The sequence below is a fragment of the Alosa pseudoharengus genome, unplaced genomic scaffold, assembly GCF_046254945.1.
Source record: "Alosa pseudoharengus isolate Yale_2024_CS ecotype anadromous, Long Island Sound unplaced genomic scaffold, YU_APseudo_1.1 YU_APseudo_1.1_scf_19, whole genome shotgun sequence".
NCBI classification, from domain to species: Eukaryota; Metazoa; Chordata; class Actinopteri; order Clupeiformes; family Clupeidae; genus Alosa; species Alosa pseudoharengus.
The window spans coordinates 26,735,541-26,753,678 of NW_027468657.1; the positions used below are offsets into that span (position 1 = coordinate 26,735,541).

General features: G+C 43.1%; 3 protein-coding genes across 4 annotated transcripts; 1 reads left to right on the forward strand and 2 right to left on the reverse strand.

Moving 5' to 3' along the window:
* Positions 1-3,036: 3,036 nt before the first annotated feature.
* Positions 3,037-6,975, forward strand: hopx (HOP homeobox). Its single transcript, XM_076292148.1, has 2 exons — positions 3,037-3,440; positions 6,630-6,975. The coding sequence occupies exons 1-2, from the start codon at positions 3,297-3,299 to the stop codon at positions 6,705-6,707; spliced, it is 222 nt and encodes a 73-aa protein (XP_076148263.1). The 5' UTR covers positions 3,037-3,296; the 3' UTR covers positions 6,708-6,975.
* Positions 6,976-7,044: 69 nt separating this feature from the next.
* Positions 7,045-13,383, reverse strand: spmap2l (sperm microtubule associated protein 2 like). 2 transcript variants are annotated; one of them, XM_076292146.1, is made up of 7 exons: positions 13,078-13,383; positions 12,662-12,784; positions 12,406-12,543; positions 11,539-11,664; positions 10,704-10,845; positions 10,316-10,450; positions 7,045-10,126 (listed from the first exon to the last, which is right to left on the reverse strand). In XM_076292146.1, the coding sequence occupies exons 2-7, from the start codon at positions 12,733-12,735 to the stop codon at positions 10,013-10,015; spliced, it is 729 nt and encodes a 242-aa protein (XP_076148261.1). In that variant the 5' UTR covers positions 12,736-12,784; positions 13,078-13,383; the 3' UTR covers positions 7,045-10,012. The 2 variants fall into 2 exon arrangements, with proteins under 2 accessions (XP_076148261.1, XP_076148262.1); XM_076292147.1 differs by having other exon boundaries at positions 10,068-10,157; positions 12,662-13,383.
* A 100-nt stretch (positions 13,384-13,483) lies between these two features.
* Positions 13,484-18,081, reverse strand: arl9 (ADP-ribosylation factor-like 9). The gene is made up of 4 exons (XM_076292145.1): positions 17,739-18,081; positions 15,700-15,877; positions 15,425-15,600; positions 13,484-14,916 (listed from the first exon to the last, which is right to left on the reverse strand). Exons 1-4 carry the CDS (start codon positions 17,943-17,945, stop codon positions 14,740-14,742), a joined length of 738 nt encoding a protein of 245 aa, XP_076148260.1. The 5' UTR covers positions 17,946-18,081; the 3' UTR covers positions 13,484-14,739.
* Between the last annotated feature and the right edge of the window lie 57 nt (positions 18,082-18,138).

The window sequence follows — 18,138 nt, forward strand, 5'->3', positions numbered from 1 at the left end:
TCACCAAACTTGAACAGCAACTCTCATTTTGAGACAGGAAGTACTTTCCGAAAGAGGACCCCGGTCTTGACATCACAGGGAATAAATCCCCTCTCTGGCCGCAGACATCCTGCTTGTTCTCCTCACAATGTTGGCTCCTCATCTGAGCCACCTTAACACATATACACACAGTACACACGCCTCCTCGTGAATACGAAAGGCCATCCCTGACTGTATCCGTTAACTCACAGGAAACCAGTAGCTGCTGTTAAAACTCCAACCTGTGTGTGTGTGTGTGTGTGTGTGTGTACACATGGTTAATGTTTTCCGGCATAGTGGCGTGTAAGAGAGAGTGTGCCACAGGGAGAGCAGGAACGACCGTCACTGGGCTCCGATGCCTCCCTCCCCTGCCCCGGCCGCAGATTCAATAACCAAGGAGCCTCGTTTCCTCTCCGGGGTTCCAGGCGAATTTGATTTTGATTTCCAGATGTGTCTGGCTTCTCAGGAGAGGGGGGGGGGGGGGGGGCTGAAGGTTTGCGGGGAGAGACGAGATGGAGTGGAGGAGCTGGAGAGTAGGAAGACCAGGAGCAGGAGGAGGAGGAAGAGGAGGAGCAGGAGGAGGAGGCTTATATAAGAGCCATGTGCCTGCTGGTCTGCCTCAAAGTCTCCTCAAATAACTGACTCAGAGCTCCTTGGAGGCTACTAGGAGGAGGAGGTATAGTAATGGAAACAAGGCAAGGGGCAGCCCTGCTGTACAAGCCCCCCATGCTTATGTGTGTGTGTGTGTGTATGTGAGTGTGTGTTTGTGTGTGTGTGCATGTGTGTGTGTGTTTGTGTGTGTGTGTTTGTGTGTGTGTATGTGTGTGTGTGTGTGTGCGTGTGCATGTGCATGTGGGTGTGTGTTTGTGTGTGTGTGTGTGTGTTTGTGTGGGTGGGGGGGTTATGACGAGGGAAAAGGGGGAAGCATATGGGTTCTTGCTCCTGTCGCCAAGGGGCCCAAGAAATTTATAAGTAGTACATATCTGTACATCGCAGATGGGCTTCCATTTCCTCTCTTCCAGCGTGAGGACTCACTCGCACTCACGTGGCCCAGTTGTAAAAACATCTGGGTGTGTGGCTTTGGGTCTCAAATGTTTTGGCTTCTTTTCTGGTCATCCTAACAGAATTGTGTGTGTGTGTGCGTGCGTGCGTGCGCGTGTGCGTGTGTGTGTGTGCGTGTGCGTGTGCGTGTGCGTGTGCGTGTGTGTGTATGTGTGTGTGTGTGTGTGTGTGTGTGTGTGTGTGTGTGTGTGTGTGTGTGTGTGTATGTGTGTGTATGACAGAGAGAGAGAGAGGGCTTGAGAGCGAGAGAATGAGTGAGGCTTGGGTCATGCCCATCTGTTATGTACTGTACTGCGCAACTATATATTGAGCAATATGAATGCATGGCAACAGCCTATGGAAAATCCTTCACATCAGCAACTCCTATGCAAATATTTCACAATTTCACCAGAATAAATATTTCCTCATTTTTGTCACAAATTCCATAATGAAAATGAATTTCTTCACCACAAGGTTGTGAAAGATTTTCTGGGTGTGTAGGCCTAATCACTGCTACCATATAACTAAAATCAGGACAATGTTGCTTGTGTGTGTGTGAGTAGGGGTTCATGTTTGTACTATTACAGAAATGTGTGAGGCTCAAATTAAGAAGAAATGTTTGCAGCTTTGTCCTCTAGAGCCCAAGTAGCGCTGTATTCAGATGTTGTATTTAAGGACATAAGCCCCTCTAACAGACACACGCGGCAGCATGTTTTGGATTGACATACCCATATTTGTAGTCAGCCATTACTGCAAGAGGGTGCAATTTTAATGCCAAAGAGCCGTAATGGCTCTGTCAACGGTTGTGTCAAAGATTGATGGTGCACTTTAAAATGTATGGATTCTGCATTTGTGTTTGTAAGTGGCAACACTAAAAAACAATGTTTATTGAGGTTAAAGGATAAATGATATGGGAAAACCTATATGTTTGCTCCAAAAGACTGGAAGAGTCTTGAATTTAGACACAATAAATCCTGTTAGGCTACTGTCTATAAAACTTTACTGCTCTTACCCATTAAAAGTCACGGTAAGAAAATTGTGGGTACGGTTGCAGTGAGATGACTAAACAGATCTTTGAGTATTTCTTAAATTATTAAATTCACTGCTTGGGTAAACACCATGCCAAACATCACAAGACAAACATAAGACTGGGTTGAAAAAATCTGTTTCAGTTATTGCTTTGAATCAAGTTGCATCAGAGGTCATTTTCCAAATTTCAATATGATTGAAACTGCTTGAATAAACGGTGTGCCCTTTATCTTATTGCCCTGAATAACTTTGCCAACTTTGGTTAGCCACCAACATTTGCTAATTTTTCATACCCAAACATTACTCAATAATTGCAGAACTTGTTATAACTATCCTTCTCACTTACCAAATTAAACCACTTTAACAGTTTATTTGATAATAGGCTAAGATAACTTAAAAGGCACTATGGCCTTGATCAGATAAGACACTTTAGTCCTTAGACCTTAGACTAGGTAATGAAGTGTGGGAACTATTACCAAGCTTTATTATGTAGCACAGACTGACATGATTCAGAATTTCTGATGTAATTGAATGATGCAGTCTTGCAGCACCTCTTCTCTAAAATCAAATTATTTAGTCTGGGTAATCTCGGAGAAATGTACATGAATATCAATTTATGAGAGCATATGATTGTCTGATCGGACACCGCACATGTTACATAATAACCAGACCAGTAGCAGTTGCGGCAGTTGGATCCAAGAAAATGACAGGTAGAGCCAGAGCGCCGAGGGCTTTAGTTATGTGAGAACAAGTTTTTGCTCCCAAAAGATTAAGACGTGGATTCCTTGCTTAGACTCTAAAACTAGTTCTGGATAGCAACATTATGATATTGCGTAAAGTGTAACGATTCTTTTAATGGAAGAGGGTGGTTACTGTGTACTATGTACCCCCCCCCCCCCCCCCCTCCAAACACACCCACTAACGTTTATTTGCAGCGCTGGTCTTTCACACGGTCCAGGCTGAAAAGGACTCACCCTACTACTTGTTCGCTTGTTTCGTACTGGCTGCTGCTGCTGAGCGACTTGCTATTTGCTCTTATCCACAGCATTTCCTCGTGGACGCTGTTGTTTACTTGTAAACTCTGCCTGGTCATCATTTGCATGTGAACTTCGACTGAGCGCCGTCTGCCTCACTCAAGTGCCCGTTACAGCCTGAATCAGCAAACTTCAAGAGAAAATATTGACAATCTTCTACGAGAGAGAGAGGACATGGCTTCAGATATAGGAATGCAACTCGCAGAGGACCAGATCAAAGTATTGGAGGAGAACTTCACTAAAGTCACCAAGCATCCAGATGAAACGACGCTCATGCTGATAGCTGCAGAGTGCGGGTTGTCCGAGGAGGATACAGCTGTGAGTAAACTACCGTCTTTTTTGTATCATTTAGTGAGATATCCGTGTTAAGACATGAACCTGTGGGCATAAGATGTTTTCTATTTTTAATAATTTCCGCTGAACAACATGTTTGCAGATCTGTTTCAAAATGTGGCAGTGACACAATTTCATTATAAGTAGCCTAGCCTTTATACCCACATGTTGGTATTTTATTTCTTAAAAACAGTTAACTCTTTTCTCACAGCTAGTTAATGTTCCCGCAAATTTTCTAGCGATATTCCGTGTCTATGATTTGAGTGCCTCAGCAAACTATTCTGCGCCACTGAACAAACACTGTGTGTGTTTCAGAACTTAGCCTACCCTGTCAGGGAATGCTGATTAATCGTTTGAGTATTGCAGACATATAAAAAGAAACTACCAGATAATTCAGATGAATGAAACGTTATGTAGTTCGGTAGAATGACAGGCTGAGCGCTGCTATTTCACTGGCTTTCTGACGTCGATGTCAACAGAGACAGGGAGGGAGTCGCGTGCGATTACCAATGGTCACGCACGCTTACGCACGCATACCGAGAGAGGCGTCTCTTCTGCCTTTTGTAATTCCCATGCCATACTCTCCGTCATGTCGCCAAAATAATGAGGGGACGAGTTTGTGCCAGCAAATCCTGACGCTGGACACAATTAATTTTTTTGTGGTAAGTCACATGGAATGTCACAATTGGAGGTGATGTTGGGAGTGCGCTCTCAACTGAGTCATATGCGCCGCACCTATACTTGAATGTTATCACGTCAGAACTGTGTCTAGGCTATATTAGGTCTTCATTCACAGAAAACATGACATCATTCTACAGCAGATGTGATGTCAACACAAAACATATACAAAGGCTTCTTATGAACCATTGACTCATTATGAAATGGGCAGGCTTAGCATCTAACACAGTGGTTTGTATGAGGTTGAAAGTTCTCCATATGATGAATTGTTGAGATATAGGCCTATCCTTTTCTGTATTGCTAGGTCTGCATATGTACAAGTCTTGAGTAGTTATCTATACATCAGTATGTATTGGGTGTTGCTGACAAGATGAAAAACTGAATGATCCCGTAACAATGACCAAAGAATAGCATTAATTTACGAGGCAAATTCTAGTAGGGCGGTGTTGGTGTGTAGACCTATGTGTGTGAACAATGCATCCATGGCCTGGAGCAGAGTTGGTGCTTCACCTTGTTTGAATACTGGGGTTATGGAAGCGTCTGGAAACACGTGTGTTAACAAACTGGGAGGTGACACGCAGAGCAAGGAACAAACCTGTTTTGCCAGATCATGCTCCTCAATAGTGAAAGAGTCCATGGACACGTCCATTGTGAATACACAAAGGTGGGAGATGCCTGGCCAATTTAGACTGGGCATTGGAGCTCAGGGGTGAGGTAGAGTTCTTGGCCTCCAGCCAGAGAGTTTGCTAGCCCAGTCTGGCGAGAGGCTTGATTCACTGCTACTGTTGTCTATGGTTACTGGTATTGGATCAAAACAAGTCTGAATGGCGAGGGTTTGGCCTTAAAGGTGAGGGCTTGTTATATATTGTTATATAAGGCCTGTTCGCAGCATGTGCCGCCTAACGATGTCCAGTGGCTTCATCCAGTGAGTCATATGATCTTGTGTCTGAGGGGTTGTCATTGGGCAGCAATGCACAATAAAGCCGAGAGGATGTCCCACATGATTAATTTCAAGCCCCATAGACATACTTATCACTGTTGGATGGTGCATGCTGCAGACAAAACAGTACAGGCCTCTTGTCAGCACATGTATGTTATTTATTTATTTATGGCAGAGGTAAGATGTGCCTGATGTAAGGTGTTTAAGGTGTGAACCATAAGTCTCTATTGGGAATGTTAATTTTTTTCTGGCCCTGTGTGAAGTTCAATTTCATTTGTTCAAGGAAGACTGAACCAAGGTATACCTGTGAAGGATTATGTACCTTGAGATTTATTATACAAACAACAGAGTGGGTTCTACTCATATAAAGCACCCAGCTTTAGATGTCCTGCTCTTTGATAAGGAGCACACACATGAACATGTAAGTCTGAAATACAACTCCAGCTTGTTTTCAAGCTGGTCACTGTACTGCGTCATCAGCATCAAATGCAAAGCAAAACCTAAATGGTTTTGTTTTAAATTCAAGGACCATTAAGAGCTCTTAGTTCACTGGCATCTGATGATGGTACTTGGTACAGCCAACCTAGGTAACTGCCAGTGGCACCATTTAGGGGTGTTGTGGGGGATATGGAAGCTTATTACATGGGCATCTTGAGGCGCAGAATGGTGTGGTATTGCCATGGGAAATGCATGGGCCAGACTGCTACAACCGGCAGGCCCGTAAACAGCAGACATCACTGATATGTGACACGATTTTTCTTAGACCTCCTAGATTTTCCCAGGATCATATACATGAAGTAAGGCCATGACTATAAATCTAGGGGGAAAGCAGTTGAGTGTGACATTAGCTTAAGGCAGTAGTAGACACCCACCCTGGCGCGCCCCTCTTTGCCTTTTTCACATTTTGGTCTGTTTTCCTTCTCTCTCCCTCCATCCCTTGCTCCCTCCCTCTCTCACTTTCTTTCTTTGACAGAGTACAGCTTCTGTTTCCTAGCCACAGAGGGGCCACTGTGCCCCTGTTGAGTATTTTTCTGCCCCCACCCCTCCTGCCTTGGCCCTTTGTTTAGCACTGAGCTCTCAAACGAGGTGTTCGGGTTGACAGCAGCCCTTGAGGAGCCCCAGGGTCTGCTTCTGCCTGCCAGGGTCTTAGTCCGATTAAATCTGCAACGGTCAGCCACAAGAGAGTTGCCTCAGTCAGGGTGAAGTCTGCACGTCAAAAACACAAAGCGCTTACTTAAACCCCTCTCCTCAGCTGGGCAATGTTGTTCCAGTCACAACACTAGAAAGAGACTTAAGACCGAAGACTAAAGACCAGACTTAATGGCAAAATCATTTAAAACAGAGGCGCCTTTCATATATCATCCCACCTGAACAGTTGGATTTGCTATTGATACTATATTTCCAAGGCATTCGTTGCATGTGTTTTGTTTATCAGCCAGGCATTTTCTCCCACTGGACTTGCTTGTAATATGATAAAGCTGATTCAATACAACTCCCTGCAGTATCAACCCTCCTTTCACTGACTCCTATGTGCCTGTGGCTGTTATCTCTTGCAGAAATGGTTCAGGCTACGTAACGCTCAGTGGAGACAGGCAGAAGGACTGCCCGCTGAACTGGGATCAGTGAAGGACTGAGGAAAAGGAGTCATCCTTCCTTTTCCCAAGAAAGAGCCCCATCTCCTCTGTCTCCATCTCCTCCACCCTCTTCGGGCTGCGGTTATCTGGTCTACGCTGCCCAGAAGCTGGACGCCTCTCCCTGCCCCCTACCTTATTTTATATTAGAGTCGAATATGCTAAATGTGAAGTGTACGTTGTCACATTTGTGTTGTGTTATGTTATTTTATTTAGACTGTTTTTGTGCTAATATTACGTTTACATAAATAAAATATATTCAGTCTCTATATTCCTTATATGGATTGTTTGAAATGGATTCACAAACAGGTCATAGATTTAGTTATTAACAGATATTAACAGTGGCCTACTACGCTGGAAAGTAATCAGGTATCTCTCAGAAGGACACTGGAGCTGTGTGTGTGTGTGTGTGTGTTTTAAAGAAGTTGAGAGAATACTTATGTTTTGACAGATTAGTCTGTGATAAGTAGGCCAATGAGTGCAGTGCTGTTCAAAGGCAGAGGAAAGACAGACAATTGATCAGGTACACAATTGGTATGATGTGTGGGCCAATAAAAGTAGCAACTGTCGTTTATTCACCAGTGGAAAACAGTGCAAGAATATAATTGAAAGATTGAATAATGCTAAAATGGAAGAGGATGCCAAAATATAAATTGACTGAGCAATAGAGACCTAACCAATCAAAATGTCTTGTTCTGAAAAATGTAGAACTGGAAGAACTTCTCCTGAGCTCGTAACTTTGGTATGTACTAAACACAGGTGTGTGTTCTTTATTTCCAGTTTGACTGGGGTGTGAGGAAAAACAAACATGTTTACATTTAAAGGGAACCCAATGAATGGAGTGTTGTAAGCGTGAGCCGGCAGGACTGTTGCCCAATTGGCTGGTAAATATGCCTTCACAGTTTGTGGGGAAAAAAAACAAAAAACATAACGTCCCCAGATGCAGCTGTGCTTCGTGCTGCAAATAAAAGAAAAACATTCAAATGAAAAGCAACTGATGAACATTCTTAGGCTTCTCCGTTGGGCGTGTCAGGGTTTAGATCATTGAATGCTTGACATACTACTAACTCACCATCATTTGCATAATGATGATAGTCATGGGAACAGCATAGCCACAAATTAAACACATAAACAAAACAAATAACCCCTTATTTAGCCAAAGGACCTCGGCTGTTGATGTGCAGCACTTACAAAAATAGAATAAAGTGTTTTTCAAAAACATGCTTGGCAATGTGTCATTTAGCCTAGTGTTATCATGGGTGAACTGGAGTTCATTTGAGTAATGGGTCTCCAGGCTTGTCAGACTCATGGTCTTGTGTACAGAATTATAATTGGCAAGGGAATTGTCTGTTGCCACGACGAACCCACAGACATCCAAGGAATTTGTCACCCTGCGATTAAGACAGGCAGAGAGCAATTGAACTGATTTAGCCTACAAGTCCGGTGGGCTATCTCTGTTACTGCTACTGAAGAGCAGACGGTCACTGAAGGCACTATTTCTGTTTACTTGATTCAACAGCTGATGCAAGACCAGCAAAACATAGTGGTCAGTGATCCACATAAAGTTTACACTCACAGACTGGTTAACCGTATTTAACTCTGAGCAGTTGCGGGTCTCCAAATAGGAACACTCCTCGGGCCAGTGGGAACTTTTACCTCACATGCTTGCAAAGAAACTATTAAAAAAAATATGAGGTGATGTCTTCCACAGTTGGAGAGGGTTTTACTTCCAATACATAAGACTTGTGCAAACTCCCATTTTATAATAGGAAATGTATTTGCATTAGTATTTTGCATGACTCTGGAACATGGGGAAACCATCTGGTGCACAGATTAGATCAAAAAACAGGAACTCAGCACATCTGCACCAACCTTGGATTCCAAACAGGCTTGTTATTATTGCCAGTGATTGGTCAGAGCTAAGTGATGTAGAGCTTTTTGAATACTGTTCACCCTTCATGAACTTCATAGTGTTCACATTCAAGCTAAGTAAAACAAGTTAGTGGAAATAATATGATCAATGATCATTCCAGAACAATCCTCCGTTTGTTAATGTCTATCTGCCAAAATCACCTGACAAGCCATGAAGGGCCTCCCTTTGGCAAGCCGTTGATGGCACAAGCTGCTGTTACGGTAAGTGACCAACACAACCAGTGAACCCCATCTAGGGCAGATTCCATGGGAACAGTTGGCATGGAAACGCTTATTCCTGAAACCTGAAGTTACTGATTACCAACCAGCTTTTCTGTGAATCTGACATCCACCAACATAACAAACAATAAAACTGACCGCAGACCAGTCCTTGAAGGACATCACAGACAAAACCTGCTCCATCTTTCGTCACTAGGACCAGGCCATGATCGTTGTTGGCTGATCCTGGATTACACAGAGTGTAGTGCTGGATATTATTAAGGCCTGGCCCTTTGCGGCCAATCCTTTCTTCCCTCCCTCCCTCCAGCTACCAGTTCCTCCTGCCACTAAGCAGCACCCCCAACACACACACACACACATATATACCTCCCTCCCTGTCGACAGCACAACACAACACACCCAAAGTCCACCTCCTATGGGGATCTAAATCCTATGAACCCTTTGATATACGCGGCTTGCACCTTTCGCCCACTGCGCACGTGCACTCCCAGTGAAACCTGGATTACAGTGGGATTGGAGATCAGAGTGGATAGATCATAACCTCTGGCGGCACAGGCTCTTGAACTTCAGAGAGACTTTAAATGAGTCTAACAGAGTGAGCGAATAAGCGCTTTAGAAACATTATGCTTTGAATCCAGCGTTATGTTATCATACGACCTTGATCCACTGTACCAACAACAACAACTGAACACAAAGCAGACTGAAACGACTGCAATGCAGATGTGGATGGTTTTATAGCATCGTGTTCACAGATTTGAGGGAATGTGTAGCGGGGCCCATTCGGAAAGAAGAATACTCAAAGGTAACGAATGGGAAAACAACCCTGGCGGTTAAGTGAGCCTGAACTGGTTTGGCCGTATGCTAAAGACAATGTTATACATCAGTTTCGCTTGACAACACAGGAGAGAGAGAGCTCCAAGTAAAAGTCTGAGGGACCAGATTACAAAAGCAGAGAAGAAAGGACAAGAAGTGGCCAGTGTTGTCCAGGAGGCCCTGATGTTTTATGGATGTGAAGGGGAAACATTTAAGACTACTCTGGAGGCCCTTTGTGTAGATCTCAGAGAGCTTTTATTTCTGTCTTTGATCACGCCTTTTTTTTTTTCAGACCTCTTTTGCATTTTGATAGCACAAGAGGGCTTCCACAAGGCTTATATTCTTCAGGCGTTCAAAACAAGATCCCTCGGAGGAAGGTAGTCCTTGGCAAGCAGCTTGGGCAAGGACAGCTCTGCGACCCGAGGACTGGCCTTGGCGTTTATCGCGCTCTTTGACACCTGCAGATGCCCACAACAACACCAATCACGTCTACCAAAATGAAAAACAGTCCTCAAAAACAACCAGTCAAATCATTTCACAAGATTATACATGGATTCCAAATCATTTTACATTCTTGCAAAAAATTCTTGCGGTTAAGACAAAAATATTCTCGACTTGCCTCCTTCTTTATTTTGATTGTCACTTACCAGCCAAATAGGCCGCTCAGGGTGTCCTCTGTCATAGAACATCCCGTTCTCTCTTTTTTTGGACAGAGCCAGCAGATCCAGCCTCGACGTGGTCTGTGCAGTTTTAGCTGTGCTTGAGATGTACGTCTCCACGGTCTAAAACCCAAACACAGACACTGTAAAACAAACCCTATCTATCTCAAGCAATGTGTGGTGCCTCTTAGGAAAAATCTAGAACACTGATATGAAAACACACAGGCTCTGCGACTGACACATAGCTGAAGTACCTGTCACAGTACTACAAAGCACTTCTTTTTCAGGAAAGTCACATCATCATTGCTAATCCTGCTGTTTGTGTCGACACCTCCAGGTCATAAATAGAGCTACGTTCACAGGGAGGTTGTCTTACCTCCTTGTTGCTCTGGAAGCTGGGATGGAGGGGCTTGGGACTGGCCAGTTGTCTGAGGCGGGGTGAGACGTAGACGCTCTTGACTACGGGGTCGATGTGCCAGATTGGGCAGCTGTTCTCACAGGAGATTTTGTGAGGAGGCCTGAAGGGGGTTGAGGAGGGGGCACACGCACGCACGCACGCACGCACACGCACACACACACACACACACAAGGTGTAACATCACAAACAAGGCTGGGGGTTAAAGAACCGAGGGGGAGTTGGGGTGGGGGAGGGGGTGGGGTTATGGTCACAGTTCAAGGTTCCAGCTGTGACCTACCACACTGTCATGGTGAAACACACATCATCACTAAAGATATGCTTTAGGAACTCAAGAGCTACGGTTCCAGCAGCAGCAGCAGCAGCAGCAGCATCCCACCACACCGCCCTGATGCGGCACGCCACTCTGCTGCTGCTGCCAAACCTCCACCGCTCCATCTGACCACAAACCCAGCGTCCGATGGGCCACAAGGACCCCAGCCTGTCCCTGTGAAACCTGAACACAAATACGGCGTGTGGTGATTTCAGATTTATAAAAAGACTTCCGAGACAGAGTGCAAGCTTCCCCGGGGGCATGGGCTTTGGACAATGGGGCCTATTGTCTTGGCAGCCAGTCCTCACTCCCTGCTGCAAACTACTGAAATAACAGATGTCAAAATATTGGCTTCCTACTCTGTTGGGGTTAAATTTAGACATGGCCCCGCCCAGTCACTTTGAAACGATTTGGCTGCATTTCGCCAGCTGGGTAAAAAGCGCATTTCCAAAAGTGTGACCCCTACCCTCCCCATCCTTGTACCTCATTTCCTGGGAGCTGGTGGATCTCCTCTTAGGCGTTGACAGGCGGACAATGTGTTCATACTGGCCCGCCTTGCAGGAAGGACGCAGCGTCCTCCTAGGGGGGAGATGCTCTTCCTCCCAGGCCCTTTACAAACGGAGAGGTTGGAGCACAGGAATGTCTCAAGACCGCAAGGCAGATGCCTCTACTGAATGGTTCTGTTTAAATAAAACTGGTGCATGACTTCCTTGAGTCATTAACAAACTAAGACACACAGACAAACAGCAGAACCTGCTAGAGCTGCTATTGCTGACACATTTCCCAGCTGATAGAGCTGATAAGAAACACTGTAGGCCTAAAGCTCACAGCTGATACTGATACAGTTACTACTGAGGCACTAGAGTTGGTCACATGTTAATGGTTTCACTCATTATACAGGAATTATACAGGGTAGCTATGGACACTGCACACAACTCTCAACAGTGGCATTTTATGTTGATAAGACATGTCTGTCTTGGCGTGTCTCAGCCACACTAATAAAATTAATTTCTCTCGAGGAAGAAATGAGCAGTCAGCTTCTTTTTGTTCATGTAATTATATATAATTAAATGTGTGAGGAAGCCTCATTATGATTCATCATTGCTCATAAAGTCACAAAGGGAGGAAACCTGTATCTGTGAAATTGTAGGAAAATCCCCACAGTGAAACTTTTGAATGTAGGGTCAGGGACCACCTGCAATGCCTTCACTGACCACCAGTGGGCCCCAGACCACTTGTTGAAAACCCCTGATTGAGTCAAATAATGGTGCCTGATCATTGGCTATTTTTTCACTATAATATACTGTAAATTAGTCTATGTAATGTACAATGGACACACACACACACTACCTGGTCTGATAGAGCCTGCTCAATCCAGAGAAGTCTTTCTTGGGCTTCGCCAGTGCTGAGAGTCTTGCTGTTGGAACAGCATGCAGAGCAGCGAAGGAGATTGGTACAATTTGCTCCTGGTTTCCCCATTTCACATGCCTGTTAAGTAATCATAATTAAAGGGCTTGCTCACCGAAATAAATACATGCGCGCACGCACCTTAAAGAAAACCTGAAGTGTAAGAGCAAAGAAATGTTATATATTTAAAGGAACATACCAAGGTGTAGTGATCCAGATTGTTTTGGGGTCTTTGGGTTGGGCAAGTTCCAAAACTCTACTGAGATGAACCATTGTCCATTTCAGTATTGACACCCAAAACACAGGATCCTGGCAGTTTGTACTAGAAAGGTAGGAAATTAGTCATTCCTAGAAACATCATCTTTTTAAATCTACCTGTATGTGCAAAACATTAGTCTTTTAAAGGCAGTATTTTATGACATATAAACTATAATATTAATACTATTTTTAATACTATTTTTATGTATAGTCCTTTTTATAAAACATTTTTTATTTCAAAGTGTTACTTTTAATGCTATTGTAATGTTTATTGCTATTCTATGCTATTCTATGTTGCTTTGGATAAAAGCGTCTGCTAAGCAAACATATGAAAACAAAAGGAGTCTGAAGTCTTACCTGCTTCTCCAAACCTTCTAACCACAAGGTTCTGAGGTCGGTGGAATACAGGACATTGACTATGTAACAATAGATTTCCAAGCGTCGCCAGGGCACCCAGCGTCCATGGCAACATGTCACATGGCCTGTCTACTTTAGAGCAGAGCAGCAGACTGAAACCAGAGTCGGTGGGCTATTTAAGGTGATATTCTACTCTTCATCATAAGACTTCTGACACAGGAAGTCTTGAGCAATGTGATCTGTCTTATTTGGAAGAGTTCTAATGTCATTGGATGCATTTGTAGAGGCATTGAATATTTTGGACATGATAAAGGAATAGAAATGTATGTCGTCGGCAATCAGTCACAGAGAAACTGACAGTGTAATATGAATGTGAAGTGTAATATGAAATCGAATGTGACTATGGTTCAAGAAAACTATTTTCTTTGTTTATTTGTAAACATAATACAATATAGCCTACCACAAATACAAACCATAGAACTTCCTTGACAACCCACAAGTAGAGGTTCCAAACATTTAGAAAATGACAAAGTTCTGGTTTAAAAACCACAAATAACACTTTATCTTTAGGGAAATGTTACAAAACTGTATTTTCAATATTTTACATTTCTTCAATGTCTGGAAATGTTTCCTGTTAGCAGAGTAGTGCACGGGAGAGATAGAGTTTTAGCTGCAGTATGTAACTCCATCAACCAATACAATAAAAACATGACCGTGATAGAATATCATTTAAAACACAAAAGAGAAAGTAGTAACATTTTCCAAAGCATGTGTAAACAGTTATTAATTGTTTAAGGTGAGTGCTTTGGCATGTTTTTAAGTATGCTTTTTTGTTTTTTTTCCAAAAATAATTAACTTAAGTAGAATATAACAATGTCATGAAGACCTCACTGTGTAATGTCCTCTATGACATGCCTAACATTGTACAAGTCCCTTTCAAATACCAAATGGACACACATAATGTCCTTTACAGTACAAACCAAGATGTAACAAAACAATAATAATTATAATTAATCTTATATATATATAATTATAAAATATAATTGTATAATGTACCTGCATGGCAAAATTGCCAACAAATATTATTCCACATTCCAAAAGTCAATACAGTAATCAATATCAAAGCTTGAAAAAGAAATGTCCACAGTAAGAGAAGGCCCTTAGAAAATGAAATCATTTTTGGACAAACTGCTTTCACTTGGAAACCTCTGCAACCTCACTATGAGACAGAAGCATGTGATACCACTTTCCTTTAAGCCACTGTTTACATTCAGGAAAACAAACAAAGTAACACATATTCTCTTGTTTGGATGAGGATACTGTAAAAATAAAAAAGGGCGAGAGACTGACCAAGTGAACCATAAGGTATTGCTGTCTATGATATGACTCAGATCGCATAATGCTTAAACATAAACATAAACCATTTTGGTCATCCTCTAACTAGGCAACAGTCAACTCAAACGGAGTCGTTTTTCTATAGCAACCTGTTGTGCTATTGTGCAGAGCACCTCTACAACTCCAAACATAATTTAAGTGACTAAAAAAATTCTTTAATGTGTCATGCTGGTGTGCCACCACCATTATTTAGCTGTTAGCCAGCACACCTGTAGTTTAACACTCTGTTAACTGTAGGCACGTGTGCTACTTACATGACTGCCAAGTCTAGCAGTCAGGTGCCACCATCTGAATGACCAAATTTCGAGCGTCCTCAACGCCCGAGTTCAGCCGCTCACCCTTCCTCACGGATGTGCCGATGAGGAAGAGTTTTCGCTCTTCACCAACTACACCAAGATCCAGGGCTTCATGGAGGTCAGTGATACCGCAGGCGCCAGCCAAATCCTGTGGAGAGAAAAAGTACTTCAGCATGTACTAGGTAACCAAAATGGCCGTAGCTGTGCTGTCTGCATACCTGGATGAGAGTTAAGGTCATGGTGCTAATCCCTTATAAGGCAGTCCTTTGAAACAAGACAAAAACATCCTACTTAGTGTGGTAAGCAGCTACTGTGCCGCCTTGTAGGGATGTGCATAGGACGTTAGCTTATATAGATGTACTCTTTGAATCTCAAATGTAAGGGCTAGTTCCCTGTACATGATTAATCCATAGTCTTAGACTAAAAGAAACCTGCAATGGAGATCTCCATTGAGAGAAGGCCTTTAGTCTAGGACTACACTTAATCCATGTACATACTAAAAGGGAGCTTCAATGACGATCTCCATTGAGAAATGGCTTTTAGTCTAGGACTACACTTAATGTGCAGGAAATTGGCCCTAAGTGCTAAATGCCAGTTTTTTTTTTGTCTAAACTAAATGACAAGTCAAGCACACCATTGACTGCAAACCCACTCACCTGTTTGTTGGCCAGCACCACTAAGGGCAGTTTGGAGTCTGAGGACAGCAGCTCATGCAGGTGCTTCTTAGCGATGGGAAAGCGGGCCTTGTCAGTCGAGTCCACCACATAAAGTAGCACCAGTGCCTTGGACAGATACTTCTGCCAGTAGGCTCGCAGGTTCTCAGTGCCCCCGACTTCGACAACAAAAAAAGAAATATTCACAGTCATTTACATTGCTGATTTAGCTGTTCATTTCTAATATCATTTCTGCACAATGTATCAGGTGTTCTTACTCTCGAGAAATTCGATCTGAAGGTCTTCTTTGTTGATAGAGACGGCATTGAAGCCCTCTGTTGGGGTCACGTCCTGTTCCAAAGACCCGGTGGCAAAGCAGTGAAGCACACTCGTCTTCCCAGCTCCCTCCAGTCCAACCACGAGTACCCAAGTACCCTTTGGCTTGGCTGGCTGTGTCTGGAAAGAAACAAAGACTGAGTTGTAAATCATGAGCAAAAATACAATGCCAGAGTCATGGGGTTGTGAAGTATGAAGTCAAATGGAAAGGGCATCTCTAGTCACGTGGTTCAACGTCATGGTTAGTGTTGCTGATATGTTCTGTTGAACTACGAGGTAGATTGAACATGGGTGGAACAGAATTAAAAAAATAAAAATTAAAACATGAGCTGAAATTCCATATCCTACTGAGGAACTAATGCAAACCTTCAAGACTGACATGTAAAGAATGACATAGAAGAAAGTAGGGCTGGAGTAGGAGATGGAGACAAATTGACAAGCGTGATTTATTTTTTTCCTACTGCTGTTTCTGATATTGCTTCTACCACTGAAAACCGTGAGAAGTTTCTCAATTTATTGAAAAGATTGATAACATTACATCTCAAATTCCTTCCTTAGATTCAAATTCCTTGGTTATAAAACTCTCACCCAACTGCCTTTAGCAGTTTCAACCTGTGTCATCCTCCCAGCTATATGAAATTCTCTTGCAAAAATTCTTATTTTTCTTTTTATTACTATATCTTATTTTATTAGCACCTTGGGTCAACTGTAATGCGTTTAAGTGTGCTACATAAATGTGACTTGATTTGACTAGGCTACATGGAGGTCATTATTTTGCAGTCCAGTTGAATGAATGGGTTTTGTCATTTTCTGAGGCTCATTGTGGAGTGGAGTGGGCACGTCATGTCCATCTGCTTCGATCAAGAGCCAGCAGCTTCTGTCCTGAGAATCTAGAGAATCTATTTGTTTCACTAATTCGCGGATTGGGATAAATGCAGAGACCAAATTTCCCTCACGGGATCAAAAGAGTATATATACTTATACATACTTATACTAGAGAGCCCACTATGCCATAACTGGGATGACCCCTAAGCACACAACCAAGAGAGTACAGGAGTGGCTTAGGGACAACTCTGTGAAAGTCCATGAATAGCCCAGCCAGAGCCCTGTCGAACCCAATCGAACGTCTGTGGATAGACCTGAACATGGATGTCTACCCACAGCAACAATCCTTGCGGTGAATAATGGCAGAAAGTCCCCAAATTCGGGTGTGCTCTATGCCAAAGGCTGAGTAAAGATTATGTCACTGCAAACAAGTGAAGGGGTTTGATCATTGTTAATTTCAGAATACATATCTAATGGACTTCATCAGTGGTCCGATTAGGCCTACAGAGAAGTAGCCCTTACAAGAAAAACTGCATGATTGCAATACTTGCCTGAATGGCTGCATCATACTGGACTTTACTGCAGAAATGCAGTATTTTAAAACGGCATTGCCCTTCAGTCAGAAAAACTGCACAGTGTAACAATCACTTAACTACAGTTCTTTTTTCGTAAGGGAGGCTATGCGTGGACTATTCAGACTAACATAACATAAGCCATCGGATGATACAGCCCAGTACAATAAAGTCACCGGCGACACAATGTTTCAGATTCCATTGAGATTTCCACCTCCGAAGCACAAGGACAATGGCCACTTACCAATTCGCAATGAAACGCTACAATCACATTACCCACGTGACGGCAACTTTGTATCAATCTTCTTCTACGTCACATTGTAGCTTGAGTGCAGGCTGCTATGCTTATTTGACTTTGTCTTGAAAGACATTACATTTTTAGATTTCACAGTAGGCTAACGGTTATGCAACCTCACTTGAATGTTGGCATGAGGACTACTACTTGCAGGGTGAATTAATATTACAATACTTTATATGCACTCACTAAATGGCGCTGACATAACCAATGGCAACCACGAAAACATCAAGTAGCTTTTATCACAATGGAGGGGAATGCTGAAACGGAGAAATAAAAGAAAGCCAACCTCTGACACTACTGGTGCTTGTACTGGTGCCTGCGAGGTTTCATCTGCCTTTACTGCTTGTATTTTCTCTAGCTTCGGTGGGGATTCGTCTTTCTTATCGGGCTTCTTTTTTCCTGAAGCATACAACAAATTCCACACGATATACACCAGTCCACCAGTGACAGCCACAGCGGCGCCCACAAGTCCGACTTCCCTCAAACTAGCCATAACCTACTCGACGAAGTAATGTGCCGCTAAAAACTATTAAACGCTTTGCATCGTACTAAAGCCCGAGCATAAGTTTGCGACTGAACTGATCCACAGGTGGATTACGCGGAGGAGACGATATTTCCGGGCTAAATCAACGCATACAGGAAGTGCACCACTGTTGGGAAATAGTGAATCAACATGGTCTGAAAAA